General features: G+C 32.3%; 1 protein-coding gene across 2 annotated transcripts in view; it reads right to left on the bottom strand.

Annotated features, from left to right (window-relative positions):
* Positions 1-418: 418 nt before the first annotated feature.
* Positions 419-18654, bottom strand: part of LOC129218046 (DCN1-like protein 1) — a 42885-nt gene continuing 24649 nt past the window's right edge. The window contains exons 3-8 of one of the 2 annotated variants that reach the window (XM_054852226.1): positions 17430-17598; positions 13113-13243; positions 12957-13039; positions 8366-8462; positions 5336-5445; positions 4274-5233 (exon numbers count right to left, since the gene is read on the bottom strand). In XM_054852226.1, coding sequence (XP_054708201.1) covers positions 5366-5445; positions 8366-8462; positions 12957-13039; positions 13113-13243; positions 17430-17598 — 560 coding nt within the window. In that variant the 3' untranslated portion in view covers positions 4274-5233; positions 5336-5365. Of the gene's footprint in view, positions 5446-8365; positions 8463-12956; positions 13040-13112; positions 13244-17429; positions 17599-18654 lie in introns of both variants that reach the window. The other variant, XM_054852225.1, reaches the window with a different exon arrangement.

The raw sequence follows: 18654 nt of genomic DNA, 5'->3' as shown, positions 1-18654 counted from the left end.
CAAATAGTATTAAAAAATAATTTAAAAAGATTTATGAGGCTGCAGCGAACATGGGATGGAAAATTCCACATTTCTAGAGAATGACCCATATACAGTATAATCCCGATTAAAGATTGTCAAGGGACTCTAAAAAGCACAGTTAAATCAAAGATATTGTGAAATCGAGGAGCATCTACATTCAATGCAGTTAAATCCGGACCAGTTAAATGTATCATTAAATTGAGGAAATCGTTAAATCAAAGTTATACGGTATAAGGGAAAATTTGACAGCAAATTTGGTTTGCAAAAGTGTTTGCCATACAGAAAAAGTATTTCCTTCAAAATTAGATAATCAAAATATCATGTCTTCATGTGATGCTTTCATGATATACATCCATATCAATAAATGAATACATCTACTAATAGTAATTATTGAAAAAGAATTTTATTTTGCATTTTTAGAAAACACAGAAGGAAATAAAGATATATTTAACTGTTTTTGACAGACATTTGCAGAAAGAGTACTAATAATCATACATTTTCTATTGAATGTCAATTTTCAAGAATCAAATAACATAAATGCTTTTGCATCACAAGTTCTAGAGTTATTTGAGGCAAGAAAAAAAATAATAATTTGAAGTTTTAAAGTATATGAAGTGGCAATATTTTCTTTACAAAACTAAACCCAGCAACATACTTGTTGTATGCCATGATAGCTGCTAAAATACCACAGACATCCAAGTCACATACAGTTAAATCTCTTATAAAAGTAATTTGAAATTTTATTCCACTAAATTGATTTGCACTCCAACATTACATGATGCAAAATTGTATTTTATTGTATAATTTACCAACAAATGATTTAAACTTAAGAGAAAGATTTGCCAATATTTGAACTCAAGAGAAAGGTTTGCAATGGTTTTAAGAGAAAGATTTGCCAAGATTTAAACTTAATAGAAATATCAGCCAGTTTTAACTTTAAAGAAAAAAAAAAGAAAGAGCCTTTTATTTTAAGATCTGTGTACCTGCCATTCTAGACCTGCCAACCTTATGAAACGAAAAAACATGAGATTAGGTCAAAGTTTCATGGGGAGAAAACAAGATTTTAAACAATGTGTTTTGAGGAAAAAATATGATTTTATCAAGCATATTTAGTTTAAAGTACACTAATTTAAAATATGAATTTAACAACATCTCAGACAAAAAATATTCCTTGTAAAATAGCATACAAATGACAAAAGCTTCAAACATTTACTGAAAAAAAAAAAAAAAAAAAAACATTTCACATTAGTGTTATAGCCAAAGATATTTAAGTAAACCTTAGCTACATTGATGAGTGGGGGAGAATATGCACTACAAGTTGTAAAATGAAGTTTATATCATCTGGAAAAAAAAAGTCATCAGAGTTTCCTATGGATTCAAGAACAATAGGCTTTTATTTCAAACCAATTAAACGCAATTTTTAGGGGGGGGGGGGGACCTGAAACCAAGGGATGCCAAAAATACTTTTTAATTCCAGTTCAATAGTCATTGCATAGCGTAAAACATAGGAAACTATCAGAAAAAGGACAAATCAGAAACAGATGCTAAAGGATTGCTGTCCAATCACCTGCAGTGCGCTGGAAAATTGTCTAAGCCTTTTTCCCATGTGCATATGATATACTATACAGAACAGTGGTGCCATCAGGTCATGGAGAGGTCGAGAAGATGTGGCAGTGCCCTGTGATCAGGATTCTTTTACAAGTGAAAATCTCAATAAATTACGATAAAATGATGATAAAATAAAAAAATCTGAAGAAAAACGGGAGAAAATGATACATAAATGTAAAACCTGGAGAAATGAGCAAAAAACGAGAGTTGGCAGCAGTAGCATAAATAGACTTTGGTGCCCCCCCCCCCCCCGCCCCGCAAGCTTTATACCCCAATTTTAACATTGTGTTATCTTTCTAGAGCGTGCGCCCACACACCTCTTGCGCCCGCTGCGCAATGGTGATGCTGGTACACCACTGGTTGGCAGGTCTGCATTATGGTACATGTTGCCACAAACAATGATTCCAATAGCTTTGGAGCATTTTTCAGAGCAGAAAAATAACTATTTTAGAGCAGAGAAAAAATGCTTTTGGAACAAGCCCGCAAACATTAATTATTAACGCATAAAAATCAATAATTGGATAAACTTTAACAGCTTGTAATTAATATTATGTATAATGAATTTTTTTAGAAACTTTGAAACTATTAATTTTTAAATGGGCTTAGTTATTTTTCAGTATTTAATTATCCAAATTGTCTTTGAAATTCACCCTATTCTTGATTAGAAAGCATAAAGTGAAAGGATTATTTCCTGAACAATTAGCATTTACACATTAAATTTTTTTTCGAATGATTAGCTTTAGTTAATTTTGAAACAAGATTCGATAGTAAAATTTAAAAAAACATAAATAAAAAAGAAAAAACAAAACAAGTTATATATTTATAAGAGGAAAAAATGTTTTTTGGTCAAAACCCTTTGCATTGGCGGTATATTATTCAGGTAACAGCTCAAATTCAAACATTGATTTAATACTTGCATTTATTATTCAAGAGCCATATCATGAACTATTTTGAAAAGTTTTGTTTAGGAATTTCAGAATTTATCTCTGAAATTCTTAGCAAAAAGTTCAAAAGAAGGCTTACTTGATAAACTAAAGTGAAAATCATGAATGATTAAAGGTAAATATACTGAGTAAAATATTTTAAAAAAATCATGGCCAAGTCTCAAATTTCATTTAAAAAAATTCCTTATAACAGAAAAAGAAAATCAATTTAAAAAAATGTTTGCTTTAGCTTAAACCAGAGCTTAAGCTTAAACCAGAGGTGGCAACCTAGTGTAGGTCATGGCACAGATTGTGCCATTGAAATTTTTAAGGGGGGGGGGGGGGTTGTGAGGTATTTTTCTCTTTTTTTAGGGAGACTCTTGCTTTGGGAGAAACGGGTCTTTGCAATTTTTATTTGGGGGGTGCACCATTGCTCAAAGAGGGGGACACCCCTGCTTAAACATTACTATTTCATTAGGCTTCAGTTTTTTGATCAAATATTTAAAGGGCAACTATTTATTCCAAAGACTCATAAAAAGCAATGATGTTATAACTTTAAATAACACACAGCTTTGCTAGCATTAAGAATAAATAATACCCTGCCCTCTCAACAAATAATGAAAACAAATTTTGAAAACTTTTCTCATTAATAGAAATTTATTTGAGGAGATCAAATATGCATCTAATAACATCAATGTGAAAGGTTTGATTTTCTTTCTCCTTCTTCCAATTTTACATTAATTACTTAAAAACAGCTTACTTAATTCTTAAGTGAACTAAAACTACAAGTATTTCATTAACAAATGTTTTAACCACAATCAAATTTAAACTATTTTTAGTTGAAATTTGTTAAAATAAATTGCTGCTAGTTTTCAGAAGGGGTCGGGGGGGGGGGGGGGGGGCTTCCATCTGAAATTAAAAAAAAACACAGAATAAATTTTTTAGAGTAGGTTTAATAATTTTAAAAAATATACATTCACTCTTTGACCATTACGAAATTCTTTGAAAAGTAAAGATTCAATTCCTGTTAACGATTAAGAACATGGACGGTTTGAAGTAACATAAGAACACGGGTGGCGCACTCCGTACGTCTGCATTTTTCAAAGCTTAACTATCAATGTTTAAAGATTTTCCTATTTAATACAAAGCAAAGATCTAATTGAATGAACATAGGGATACAATTAAAATGAATACGATAAAATGAAGTAAAAAATGATGATAACGTTGCAGATTTCATGAAGTAAAAAAAAAAAATTATACATACAAATGATATTATAATTGTTTAGACAACTCGTTGGAATTTATTTAACAATTACTGCAGTTGTCACAATTGTATTGTTACTTTTATATGCTTTTGCATACATTCACGTGTGGTTTCTATAAAAAAATAATCAAAAAGAACAAGAGAAAAGAGCAATTTTCAACTTTAAACACCAGTATGTCACTGAACGGACCTTAGAAATAGGGTAAATAATAACCAAATGTTGGTCAAGTGACTATTCTGAAATTCACAGCTGCTTTCTCACTGAGTGGCGTACGCAGTATGCCCTCCATATTCTTAAAGGTTAAGATTGCACACATGAGCCCTGACTTTTTTTTTCTGACGATTTTTCAATTAGTAAATGTTGAGACAAAGACAAAAAAGAAAAAAAAGATATATATTTAAGCTTAAGATTTCAATAACTAATTTGTAAATTTTTGCACAGCTTGTTGTGAGGGTATCAACAGAGGACTTTTCATTTGTTTACTAGGACAAGACTCATAATATCTTAGCAGTATCAGCCATTTTTAAGGAAAAAAAGCAAATTTTATCAAATATCTGCAATTTTAGCAATAATCTTTTTCATTCAAGAAATTACTAAATGGTATGCCAATGAAAAACTCTCAACTACCCAAAAAATTTACAGATGTCTCAAAAGAAAATTGAAAAGAGAGATTTTGATAATGAAAGCATTTTGGAGCTGCATCGGCATAAAATGAACTTAAAAATACGTGTCAGAGCACACATCCGCACAAGTTTTGGATCACTGCACATATTATCTCATGTTGCAGAGGTAAAGGTTGACAATATTATTCAATGCAAAAGATCATATGAGGATATGACGAGAAAAGAAATTTAAAACGTAAATAACAGAAAACGAGCCTCATAGTGATCGTGTTTATGAATGAGTATTAAGAAATAAAGCTCAAATTTCTAATAGAATTTCAAATTTAAAACACAATCTCAAGATTCTTAAAATATTTACATAACATTTACACATATATCACCCATGTAACAATTCAAACAACAACTACATTTTCACATCACTTATTTCACAGAAACAGCTCATCTTACATTCCAAAAGCAAGCAATTAAATCTTAGGCATATGGTTGAGTATATACAAATATATGGCTTCTAAGAAAAATAAAATGTGAAAAGTATGTTTTTTCTTGTTTAATTATGACTAAACCGAAAATAGGAACATTTAATGCATAACAAAATTTAACAATAAAATGATTTTTTAAATCTTAAAAAACTTAGTTGAATTCATAGACGTGAGACAAGATACTTAGCTTTTCTTTTTGGTGAAACAATTTACAAATGTATAAACGTTATTTGAAGAACTTTCAAACATCTTGAATATTTATCACTGTAAGAAATATTCATTCCGGAACCAAGTCCTTTAAAGAATTTCTATTGCTAAAATGCAATCAGATGAATTATTTACAGTTGCTTATCCTACAGTTTTGTAACAAAAATGCTGAAGAAATGATAAAACTCTTTAAACAATGAAAGATGCACCTTTAAAGTGTTTAAAGTACTTAATGAATATCACACTTGTGTGCTGCGGCCAGCATTTAGGATAGGTTTCGCCCATTCAACGAAGTCATCAATTAAAACTGGCCAGGCACCTTTAAAAAAGAAGTTTATGATTGATAATTGCATGTAAGAATTGTAGAAAGAAAACCACATGCAGGGGAATGTGGGGCAAAGTGAAATTGCTAAGAAAACTTACTTTTTTCAAAATGAATGAATTGAAAAATTTCTTCTGAAAATTACAGTAAATTTAAGAGAGATCAATACATTTTATTATTCTACTTTCATTAAAACACTATTTTTAACTTTATGCAGTAAATTTGTTCCTCCAAAGAGGTGGAAAATTTTCACATCTTTTTTTACATGGGGCGAAGTGAAAAATAAATTCTTCAATTGAAATAGTCTCTTTTCAATTTTTAAAGATATTTTTGAGCAAATGAATGACTGAAGAACAGAATGAATGAAAAAAAATGAAAAGAAAATGAAACAATAAAACAAAAAAATAATAGGTCAGAAAAATTAAATTAGTGAATAAAATAGTGACTGAATGAATAAAATTATTAAATAAGGAGATGTAAATGAAATATTTAAAAACTGAATACGTAAGTGATTTGCTAAAGGATTGAATAAGTGTATATATATATATATATATATATATATATATATATATATATATATATATATATATATATATATATATATATATATCACAAGGCCCTTTCTGTCTAGCAAGAGGGAAGGTCCCAATAGCTTGCTAACCTCCCCGAGAGCCTTAGAAGAGAAAGGAATCAGAGAACATACCTTAAGATAAAAGAGCACAAGAATGAATTCTTGTGCTAAAAAACACTAAAGATGTTTTCCTATTTGATCCTGATTCATGGCAAAATAGAGGAAGCTATTTAAAGGGAAGAGATATCGTTAAAATGCTGAAAGTTGTGAATTATACAACTGAAAGAGGAGCACAATTAATCGAAGAATTTCACAATCAATTTACCAAATATGAGTTACAAAAGCAATTAAGTCTTTTACAGACAGTCTAAGACTAACGGAAAAAAATGCACACGATTGAGATACATTGAGAAAAGCGTACGATTAAGGTAAAGTTTCTAAAGCACTGTTTCATTCTTATTCAATGTAAAATCTTTAGACGATATGAAGCAATTAAAAAGATTAATTTTAGTGCTACCTCGCTGTAAAAATATTTTGCAAACATAGGAGAAACGATGTACGGGGTCTGAAGTAAAAACTCGAAGATTTGTGGGAAAATTATCAAAAGTGTTAAAGTTCAACGTCGTAGGGGCACGTGTTATTATTGACCGATCGAGTTCAAATTTTGCACCAATTACTTTTTATTATAGTGTCACAAAACTAGGGGACGTCACTTGTTGAATTCCAAAAAAAAAAAAAAAATTCCCATATAAATAAGGACCACCCTAATATATAAATATATATATAACTATTTATATAACTATATATATAACTATATATATATATATATAAACTATTTCACTTCATCCCATGCGTATTTGACTAATTATACAAACATTGAAAGCACAAATAAGCTTAATATTAAACAAAAAAACACTGCACTGAATACTAGTAGGTCTCAATTAATATTTAATATGTTGATAACAATAACTTTTTCATTAAATAACAAAAACTTTTTTGACCTATAACAAAAACTTACAATAGGTATTACTACCAATTTTTGAAAATTGCTTGTTTTTCCATATTCTTTGACTTTTAGAAGTAACCTTCCCTTGACTGAGATAGACTTCATGTGTCACTTACACAGTTAAAATATTACCAGATAGGTGGCTCAAAAAGCAGAGTAAAAGTTTCACCATTTCACTTTGTTTCACATTCCCCAACTAATGATTAATCAACAATGCAATAGGTTTTTTGTATAAAGTAATAAAATACTAAAAAAGCAATAAAATTTCAGGGAAAAATTTGAACAGGAAAACTATTGTCAAACACTTCACATGAAAGAACTACAGCTAAAACCATTACAGGGTATTAAAAAATGGTTCTAACATAATGACAGCGCATCAACATCAAGTTTCTTGCAAAGCTAGGCAAGTATGGCTGTGAGATTTTTGAGTGTTTGAAACAAGTTTACAGAAAAAATTCTTTGAAAGAACCAACCATGAACTAGTGGTTAAAAAGGTTCCGCGAAGACTGAGAAGATGTGAAAGGAGACCATAGTCCAGGATGTCCCTCGACATTGAGTTCTGATGAAAATGTTGCACGAATCCAGGCTTGTATTCTTGAAGACCGTAGATTGACAGTCAGAATGATAGCTGACGAGCTGTCAATCCCCAAAACAATCATTTACGAATTTCTGACAAACTCATTGTGCATGAGTTTTTGGCCCGAAACTCAATCACTGTGAGACCACATGACTTATTCACCCGATTTAGTCCCTTGCGACGTTTTGTTCCCAAAATGCAAAATGGTGCTTTGAGGGTGGCACTTGGAAGATGTGGAAGCCACCAAGGCAGAAACAACACAGCAACTAAACAGCATCACAACTGAAGACTTTCAGAACTGTTATCAACAGTAGAAACTGAGCTGGCAGAAGTGCATCTTGTCTCAGGGAGAGTATTTTGAAGGAGCCTATATTGTAATACCTGAATAATTGCAAAATAAAGTTATTATTCAACTTTTATATGTATTTTCTGGACAAACCTCGTAAGTAAAAAGTAGCTCAAATTAAATGGAACCATAGACTTTCGAGACTCTACTGTACTTCTAAAGCATCTGCTAAAAGGGTTGGACTAAAATCGGGAACATGTTCATTTTTTGGGTGTTTTTTCCCCCAAGAATTGTTCGGGAAAATCTTTCGGCAGTTCTGCCCCGCATATAAGTCTATCCCCTTACTGTTAACCATATTTTTTGTACTAAATCTCTCGACTTATACACGAGTATATACAGTACTAATTTGTATGTAGAATTCAAGCTGATGTACTGAGCTGATAGACATTACATTTACGATGAAAAGAAAACACATACCTTCTTCATCATAATTGTTCATATCATCTGAAATCATATTACAAAAGTCCAGTAAAAGATTCCATGTGTCTTTAGGAATAGATCTTTTGTGGTGTTCCTGCAGGAATATAAAATTTAAAACACTTGAAACAAAATGCAGGAAGTAAAGTGTTGAAGAAGAGCATTAAAATGAAAGTTTTTTGATCAAACTTATCAGACAGTTGATAAATGATTTATCAGACAGTTGATAAACGATTCATAATTAAAGCAACAGGTAGGAGAAAAAAGTTGAATTTTAAGTACAATTTGTACTGATACCTTATTTTGAAAATCTAAATATACTTTTGGTAGCTGTAGTTTATAGGGGTGGGGTGATTCACAGACGGGTATTTGAGCCAAAAAGCTGGCCAAAAATCGAAAATGTCAAATTTACTGGTTATTGTCAGTCCTGAGTATCAAAGCAGGGGTAAATAAAAATGGCAGTATGTAAAAGCGTTCTTTTTTTCATGAAACTAACCATAAAATTTACCAGTAGTCGGAACGTAATACTTTTATGATTCAGTTATCCTTTTGTTTGGGACATTCAAGTTTTTCAACTAACCTTTAATGTTTTATTTTTTACGTTAGAAGTGATATTAGACAAAACATTTATTATGGAAGGGCTCAAGCAAGGTTTGTACTCTATTATTTATCAATTTATTATGCATACATTTTTCTTTTTTCTTTTAATGCCTTTCTTCAAGCCTCACAAAAAAGCATCCCCCTTTTTTTTCTTGTTAGACAATGTTTTTAAATATTCTGCTCTCATATGTACTACTTCCAAATTTTCCTATAACACTGCTTATTTTGACAATCTGCAGCAAAAGTTTGCACAGAAAAATTAATGACGCTATAAATAGAGCAGACTATTAATTTCATATTTTTTTCTTTTTTCGGTCTGTGCAAAAAACTACAGGATATTATAAATTAGACTATACAAATACAGTTTGATGCTACTGACTGACTTCAAAGTCAGAGTCAGAAATAAAACAGGGTGATATTTTTTAATTTTGATCGTTTCAAGAGAAATCCATAATTTCAGCTAGTTCCATTTCTATTTGCTTGAACTTTGCATCAAATAGCCTTTATGTACTGTTTTTTATAATATTGTGTAATTGTTTTTGAGTTGTACTCATGATTGAAGCCATGAAACCTAAAAGTAATTGAAAAAGCTCAAAATTATGAAAATAATATGCTCTATCTATAGCTTTATTATTTTTTCGGGCAAACTTTTGCTGCAGATTATCAAAGTAGACATTCTAAAGTAACATAGGGTGTAACTTAGAAGTAGTACAAATGAGTACACAGTATTTAAAATCATTCATTTATCTAAAACAAATTCAAAAAATTGATATTTTTGTGAAGCTTCAAGAATTGCATTTAAAAAAAGTACTTACAGTCTTTAAAACTAAAAATTGATAAATAACAGAATACAAACCTTCAGGCAGTTAATGTGCAAAAACAAGTTGCAGGACTAGAGGGCTTCTGCGCTGATTTTATTCAAATGAAGCCCATGCAAAGAACTGTGTCTAGCTCTGCTTTTGTTTATCAGAAAAACACTATTGAATTGTACCCAAATGCAATGTCTTCAGTACTTAAATAACATAAAAATTAAAGGTCTCAAATAAATATGGAAAAGGAAAAGTTATGTGTCAGGAAGATTTTACAGTATATTATGCCTGAGCAGCTCATCCACAGCCATTCACTTAAAGAATAATCAAAAATCGGTGATGATCGACTGAATGTAAATAAATGCATACATTTTAACTTGAAAGCACAAAATCTATTTTTATATATTACTATTTCTTTTTTCCACTTCCTTCCAAGAACATCCATCCTTTCATGGTCACTGAAACCTGATTTTTAAATCTACACAGCTTACTTCTTTAAATCTACACTACTTACCAATTTTTAGATTGCTCGCGTATGTGTAGTTCATTTACAATAATAAGCGATCCTTTTTTAGCTTTCACATACATTGTTATCATTTTTGCTATAGTTTAAATGCATATCAGTATTATTGATCTTTTTAAGCTCTTACAAACACTTGTATCTTTTTGTTTTTTGCCTAGTTTGTGGATTATTCGCGATTGTTGTGCCGCCCTATTCCACGGATAATCAGGAGTTTACTGTACTGCATTCTGGAGAGAAATAATTGTTCAAAAATGAAGTGTAATACACATTTTTAAAACTGACTGAAAGGACATTTTTCATTACTCATATATTAAAAAGTTTTCAATTTTGTGATCATTATTTTTGAGAAACTTTTGTTTTTACAATTATAATTTTTGCCAGTTGTTTCTGTACTGAAGCAATACAGAAAAAAAATTGTAGTTTTGAATTTCTTATTGTTTTATTATGTTGATTTTTCTCAAAACTGCGCTCTAATTTACAAATAACTGAAGAGAAGATTTATGAAGCCAGGATTCAATTTTTACTCGTGTGCTAAATAACTCAAGCTTCAGTGTGATGATTACTCTTATAAATTTTTTTTAGTTGTGATCTCAAAATCTGCGCCCTGAATTAGTATTGCTTTAGTTATTTACAAAACAAGGGGTTGTATACTAAAATAATAAGCAAATTTAATTAAAATGTATTCAAAAAATAATTTTTTTTTTAACACTAGAAAGACGGAAGCGGTCATTTTGACCGCAAACGATTTTCAAATGCTCATATTTGCTGCATTTAATTTTCAAACTCTTTTTTCTTCATTGACTTTTCCTAACTTTTTATTAAGATCTTAAAACAGTACATTTTATTTCTTTAAGCTGATTATTATAGTCGCTATAAATGTTTATACCTAGAAAGACTGACTACCGTCATTTTGACCGCTCAATGAACCTTTATTTATGCATCCGCTTTCTTCTTTTTTCTCTTATCAGATAAGTGTACTATGGCTTTTTGTTAGTTGTCAAGGGAGTAATGTTCTTTTAGGCTTGATTAGCACCAGCTGGTCAGGTTTAGTTCTTTGAACTGTTAGAAAAATGCGAAACACCTGCTGGTCACATAGTTTCATTTTTCTACTAACTGCACAGGAGGAAACGTTGACAAAGGAATTGGAAAAGCATCTGACTGAGACACGTGAAATTATTTTGGGTCTGAAAAGAAGTAAATATAAACAGGTGGATTCCAAAAATTCACGCTGAAATTCTTTTTGGCACCAAAACAGGTGCATTGCTTGAAGCATTCACGTTTATTTCCTTCAATGATATTGAAGTGCTCAGTCTCATAATTCTCTTCCGGATGTCGCGAAGAATCGTTGGTAAGCAAAACTTAGCAGAACAATTTTTAGCAATAGCACTTGAACATAGGATTCATTGACGAGCTTACCAGTAGTACAAGAATTCCTGAAACTGTTGCAGATTTACCTAGAACATACACTGGTTCTGATGAACAGTCTGATTTATTTAACGAGGAATATATTCCTAGGAATGAATTTATCCTGATTTTATCAGATTGTTGTGAACATTTTTCGGAACCTTGATTTGCAGAAAAAGACTGATCTTCAGAATCAGAAGAAACCACGCTAATAAATACTGATGCACAAGATATAAAAAACAGTAAAAGAAAAAAGTCCAACGCCAAAAAAAAAAAAAACAGAAGAAGAACAAACATATTCAAGAACAAAACTCTACATTTTCTTCTATTTCCTCCAAGTTACCTCCACTGATCAATTTTGCTATAGATAATAATTTCACTACCTCAGGAAAAAGTAACACATTATGAAATGGAACAATGTGGAAATAAATCTACAAACATTTGTTCTTATTGCAAAAAAAAAAAAAAAAAAATGTTTATTGCTCAAATGCAGGCAAAGTGATAACGATGAGTTTTTCTAAATACTACAAGGGATAGCAATGTACGATATATTGTGAAAACAATCATATGCATAGTGAAAAATTCTTGTTAGTTAATACATGATAAGAAAAGTTCCCTCTTTTTTGTACAACTTTACACTTTCACAATATCAGTTATGTAAAGCATGTGTATATCGCTTGATCGAACACAAAACTTACATAAAACTGCCTGAGCTCGATTTGTAGACTATATTATACTTAAAAAGTTATATTACTGTCTGATGTATTGAAACAAATATTTTCTATTATTAAAATCCGGAAAAGAAAAAAAATTCCAGTATTTTAAGTATGGCGGTCAAAATGACCGCTGCTAGTCTTTCTAGGTGTACGGAAAACATCGTCTTTCTAGTGTTAACAAGGATAACAAGTCTGGAGATTAAAGTCTTAGTTTGAAGTTCGTTACTTAGTTTGTAATAGAGATTAACGGTTTGTAATTGGACAATTTTCTTCTAAATGAACTCTCCAATGTTATACACTTGAAAATATTTCTTAAACATTTCTCTTTCCTCTTAAATCAACCTAAAAAAGCTTTGATTGAAGGATGGAAGTCTATCTGCCGATTTATAATGAAGACGGAATTCTGACCTGTACCTAACAGTGGCACCAGTGCAAAAATGTTTAAACGACTTTTTTTGTGCAAAATGTAATGAAATAATTCTTTAAAAAGCAGAACCTTTCAAGTAAAGCTATGAAAAAGATCACATTAAAAATAATACCTGTAAAAATTGACACCACATGTCTAAAAATTTGAAACGACCAGGCAAAACAATATTCCAGTATGCTATTGCCATATCCAAATCTAAGAAAAATAAATTTTAATAAGTAAACAACTACAACAGCTTACAGAATATAATTATTGATATTACACTCACCTAAGCCTTTCTGACCAGGATTTTTTGCATAATTAAATGTAAAATTATAGAAATCTTTGAACTTCATAGAATCCCTCAATTCATTCTCCAGAGTAGGAAGTCTGTGCTTCAACTTTTCTATAGAATCACACCTTGAAAAAATATAAGAAGCAAATTACTTCAATTTTAATATTTGCAAGTGTATTTAAACGTACATAAGCTTAGTTAAATAAGTAAGATGTTTGACACATATCTACAATAATGTGAGCATATGTTATCAAACTTTAATGGTAGTAAGTTCATCATTTGTTCAGTGAAGTATCAATAGCAAATACTTATCTTTCTGCTACACAGAATACAAGGTGAAGAAAAATAATGATATTCTTTGACTATTGCAGCTTGCTGTGCATTCTCACCTTTAGTGTTTGAGTGAGAGAATTGGGATTGTTTGGTAATCGAGTTCGAGTAATGATGCCCTGTATGTGTCTCCAGCAGCGCATACGGCTAAAGCAACATTCAAACAGCATCAGCACATTACGTTCGCCACATCAAGCGCACACACTTACGTTTTCAGAACAGGGGGAAGCATTCATACATTCCAATGCACGTAAAGCACATGTCAATACTCTCCCCCAATAGCGAGAGCACGCTCATCTCGTGGAGACCAATGAAATGCGATTCCCAACTCTACGGACGTCAGAGACGTCAGATATCTGGCTTCTAGTCACGTTGACGGGTCCCCGGACAATGCGGCATGCTGTCATGGCAACGCTGATCAAAAACTGGTTTTGGGGAAAAAGATACGGAGCTCACGCCCTGTACGGACGCAATCTGAATGTTGCATTATAATGATTTTTTTTTTGGGGGGGGGGGGGGGGGGAATAAATTGAAACTCGCTTTTTGAGTGAGTATTGCCTATGTATTCACTATGATTTAGGCTGCAGATCTATTCCTTTTGTGACCAGTAGTGGGCAAAATCGGGGGGGTGGGGGGGGGAAATCGCCCCCCTCTGACTTTTTATGGTCTATTTATTTATTTTTATTTTCCAATTTAGGAAGCAAAACTAGAAATTATTTTTTAAAAAAAAAAATGAAATGTCAAAATTATTAGAACATAATTATTTGTTTTACTTTTTATATCTGTTTACGGAACATTATCTAGCACAAGCAGTAATTTTTAGTTTATGTATTAATTGTTGACATATAAGTAAATCAATTGCTTCACTTGAAAACAATCCGTACTTGTTAAATGAAATTATTACCAAGTGGGTTTGTGTATCTCAAAATACTTTGGGAAAGTGTTTCTTCAGAGAAAGTTGTTGTGTACAAAATTCATCAAAGTTTTAATGAAAATGAGTTAAGTTGCTTGATTTACACATCAATTGCTACACATTTCCTCTCAAAACCAGCCCTAGCAAAATTTTGCACTTTTCTCTTTTTTTTCTTTTGCTGCTGCTAATAGTCCTATGGCTTTTAGTCGTCTTTCTTTTTTGCCCCCCCCCCCCCCTTTCAGTCCCAATTGCCACTTCTGTTTGTGAATGGTATGTATAAGTAAGTCACAGGAAAACAGAAATTAGTAAGCATGAGCACGGTTATATGCTTTCTCTATGAGAACAACCAGGAGTCAGTTTCCGAGGAACTTATTTAGTCTGATCTTGCTTTGATTTGAAGGACTGTAAATTAATGAAAATATTAATTAAAAAGACAATTAACAATCTCTTGCAAATTTGGCGGCAAAAAAAATGCTCGTGCATTTAAAAATTTTGAAACTTTTTCTGTGTAAGATGGAATTAGTTCGGGGCTTCTAAGTTGGTTAGAACTGCAGTTATGAGCTTAAATAAGGCTTTTCTTGAGTGAAATTATTACTCAACTTTTTTTTCTATATTCCTCCCCCCCCCCCCTTTTTAGTGGATAAACCTGTTTACATGAAAACATCAGGAAAACAAAGAACTAAAACATTAAAAATTGCAGAAAAGATTGATAAGTTAAAAGCTCACAAAAAATGAAAAAATAATTTCAAAATAGGCTTTGAAAACTTGAATTTGTTTGAGAATTTTAAGTTTTTGCAATTCAGGATTGAGGACTAATTTTTGAAGCACTGTTTTTTTTTTTGTGTGTAAAATCTACTTTTTTCAGAATTCAAATTTTTGTGCTCTATAATTTGATCTCAACATATTTCTAAACGCTATAAATATACATAAATCAGTCCCTTTTCAGATTATTTTATATACACACACACAATCACGATTACAGCAACTATCCGATTATGCAGAAAATGTAATCAATTACGATTGTAATATGCCAATTATGATTCTGATTACTATTACAAACTTGATGTATATATTAGTGATGGGCAAAATCGAGATCTTTTGATAATCGAGATCTCAGGAACTGAGTACTTCTGATAATCGAGATCTTTTCAAGTCGATCACTCGAGTGATTGATAATCGAGATCTTCTGAATCGAGTACTCGAGCGATTGACTTCTCTAGATCTTTGGAATCAAGTACTAGAGCGATTGACTTCGAGATTTTCAAAATTGAGTACTCAAGCGATTGACTTCTCGAGATGTTTCAAATCGAGATCTCAAGACGTTTGAATCGAGTACTCAAGTAGTTCACTTTCTGAGCTTTTTCAGAATTGAGTTTTTTTTTTTCCTCATTTTTAGGAGGGGTGGGAGCAGGCTGAGCCACTAAAATTTTTAGGGTCGGTTTTTGAGAGGGTTTTTTTTAATTTCATTTTCAGGAGGGGGGGGAGGGGGGTCCATGGCACACCCTGCGAAACCAAAATTTTTAGAAGTTGTTTTTTGAGTTTTTTTAAAATCACATTTCGGGAAAGGGGGGGGGGGGAGCTCTTTCTAAATGGATGCTCTGTAACATTTTAGAGGGTGCGCCATCGCCCATCGCAAAAGTGGGGGGGGGGGGACATCCTTGACTTTTGGAACACTTGAATTCCCGAGTTTTGGCAGGGGTGTGCTCGAGATAGGAATGTCCCATTAAGCCTATCATTTAGGGGTATAATAAGAGGCGAACCCTCCTGGCTTTTAAAAGTTTTTATATTCACATAAATGAAGTTTTTACTGTCATTCGGCATAATACGCAACTCGTAGGATACTCTTTAAACCTTCATCTCTTGTAAAGTGCGAAATAACGGGTCTGAGTGTCATGACGCATACGTAGCCATTAAACCATCAATTTATGGTTGTCGTGGGGGGGGGGGGGAATCAATACCCCCCCCAATTCTTCGAAAAATTCTAGTTAATATATTTAAGTGGGTCTAGGTTTTTGTTGTTTTTCGATACAATGAGCAGACACACCCTTTTCCCCCCCTACCCTCCGGAAAAGTTTGAAATGAAAGTCTGTTTTAGGGGGTTGATTTGATAGATTTTAGTCTTTATCTTGGGGTCGCAACCCTTGGGGATGCAGGTTCGACAAGATTCCCTATTAGTTTGTCAGAAACTAGGAGCCCGGCATTTGGGCAACTTGATTCGGAGTAGTATAAACTTTTATAGGTTAGAAAACTGCAATGGGCCCACATTGACTCTTGGCGGTGGGCTATCACTCCCCCCCCCCCCTTTCCATCTCAATTTGTGAAACGGATTGATTTCTCGATTTTTTATATTTTTACATGCATTTTGAGTGATTTATTCGAACGGTTTTGAATTCAAAAAACTAATGATTGTCGGTTATCCCGTGACTATTTCGAATGGTTTCAAGCTCTCAAACACGAAGTTAATAATGTTAACGAGTGGTGGGGGGGGGGGGGAATCATTGCTCTGTGCAAAAGGACTCATTTATTCTTGTTTATTGCTTTGCCTTTTTTTTTTTTTTGGTGTTCTTGTTGAGATTAGTTGAATTATATTTATCTGACTAATGCAACCATTAAATACAAAAACATCAACATGGGAAAAAAAAATCGAACCCAAAGCATTGAAAGTAAAACATTGATGTTCCAAAAACATAGAAAGTTACCATCAATGTTAAAAACATCGATGTTTCATTGATGCAACACTGACATTGATATTGCACCCTAATTGGGACCATGGACAGTTACAGTTTACATATTATAAGAGCCTCATTACAGCCTCTCGCCAGTCTTGGACAATGCTGGATCTAGGGGGAGCAAGGCCTTTGCCAGCAAGTAATGAGGGAAGCAAATCTACACTATTTCTGTGCATTTTTTTCCCTTTTTTTAACATAATATAAAAACAAATATTGAATATCCAGCACTGGCCTTAGATATTGATACCACCAGAGAAGGAAACAGTGATCTAGTTCATTTCATAACTATAAGGTACAACAAATATCAAACACAGTTTAAAGAAAAATAAAATTATGTACCCTAGTTCTGTCATTCCAGTAACAAATTCTTCTTTTGTAAATTCACATTGAGTAGCTGCTTTGAATTTCCATGCTGTGATTAAAACAAGTCTACTTTCAGGGGATAAATTAAGATCTTCAAGGAACCTCATAATTCCTTCTGCAGTTATCTTGTCAGTTTCATGAGGATCTGTTCAATAAAAAAAAATTCAAACATCTTTCAACAACAAAATAACTTCCAGAACATTCAAATACTATACAAAAATTTGAAAATTCAAACAGTGGTGTTTCTAATGACGGGAGCTACTTTATAAGGTTGACCCTAGCCAGTGTTTAAAAAAATTTTTCTCAAATTCTGGTATTCGTCTAAGACGTAACACCAAAGGCGACATTGTCTGGCCCCCCTCCCCATGTTAAAATAACAAAAGACTGCCATAAATTAGGCTTTATTTTGGAATAATAATTTTCTTGAAAAGTGAGAAATTGTTTCTGGAATATTGTATCTTTTCTTCATTGCTTTGAAAGTTAATGTGCTAAAAATTATAACATTTTCATCTGAACTGAAATGTACGGCTTCCCACCAACTTTTTACTTAATTATAAATTATAATGTTTGTTTAAGCAAATAAAAAGAATACTTATTTTTTACAATGTGCAGTGTTCTCAGTAGCGTACTGGCGTCCTAGGCAAACTTAAGAAATTGCGCACCCTCCCAGGGTTAACCTGATAGGAAATCACCGGAGGTCACTATGACCTCCTTTTTTTGGGGGAGGGGGGACATTTATTCCACAAATTAGGTGACAGATTTCAACTTTAATGCTCTTATTTTATTTTTACTTCCTTTCACAAAAAAGGAAGTATTGTATTCACAAACAAATTTTCACTCCAAAATCGGCCTTAATTTCCATTTTGCTCACCCCCAAATGAATGTCGAGTTTTTTTTTCAATTCGACCACACATGGATAAGTGCCTAAGAACTTATAGACACGTGAAATATCCATTTTGACGATTCCCGAATTAATTACAACGAATTTTCTCGTGACGTCCGTATGTACCTCACATAGCTTAAAAACAGCATGTCCTAGAAAGTTGATATTTGGTTCGTAGACTTTTATTGAGGTCTAGTTGTGCACCTTCTCTTTTTGGTTGCATTCGGATGTTCCTAAGGGGGTCTTTTCCACCTTTTTTGGGGGGAAAACATTGTTAATATCAATGCTAACTCAAGGAGTGCTACAATTTGTCAAACA

The sequence above is a fragment of the Uloborus diversus genome, chromosome 3 (genome assembly GCF_026930045.1).
Source record: "Uloborus diversus isolate 005 chromosome 3, Udiv.v.3.1, whole genome shotgun sequence".
NCBI lineage: Eukaryota > Metazoa > Arthropoda > Arachnida > Araneae > Uloboridae > Uloborus > Uloborus diversus.
Note: the sequence above shows the minus strand (reverse complement) of the source record. Positions and strands in the feature narration are given on the sequence as shown.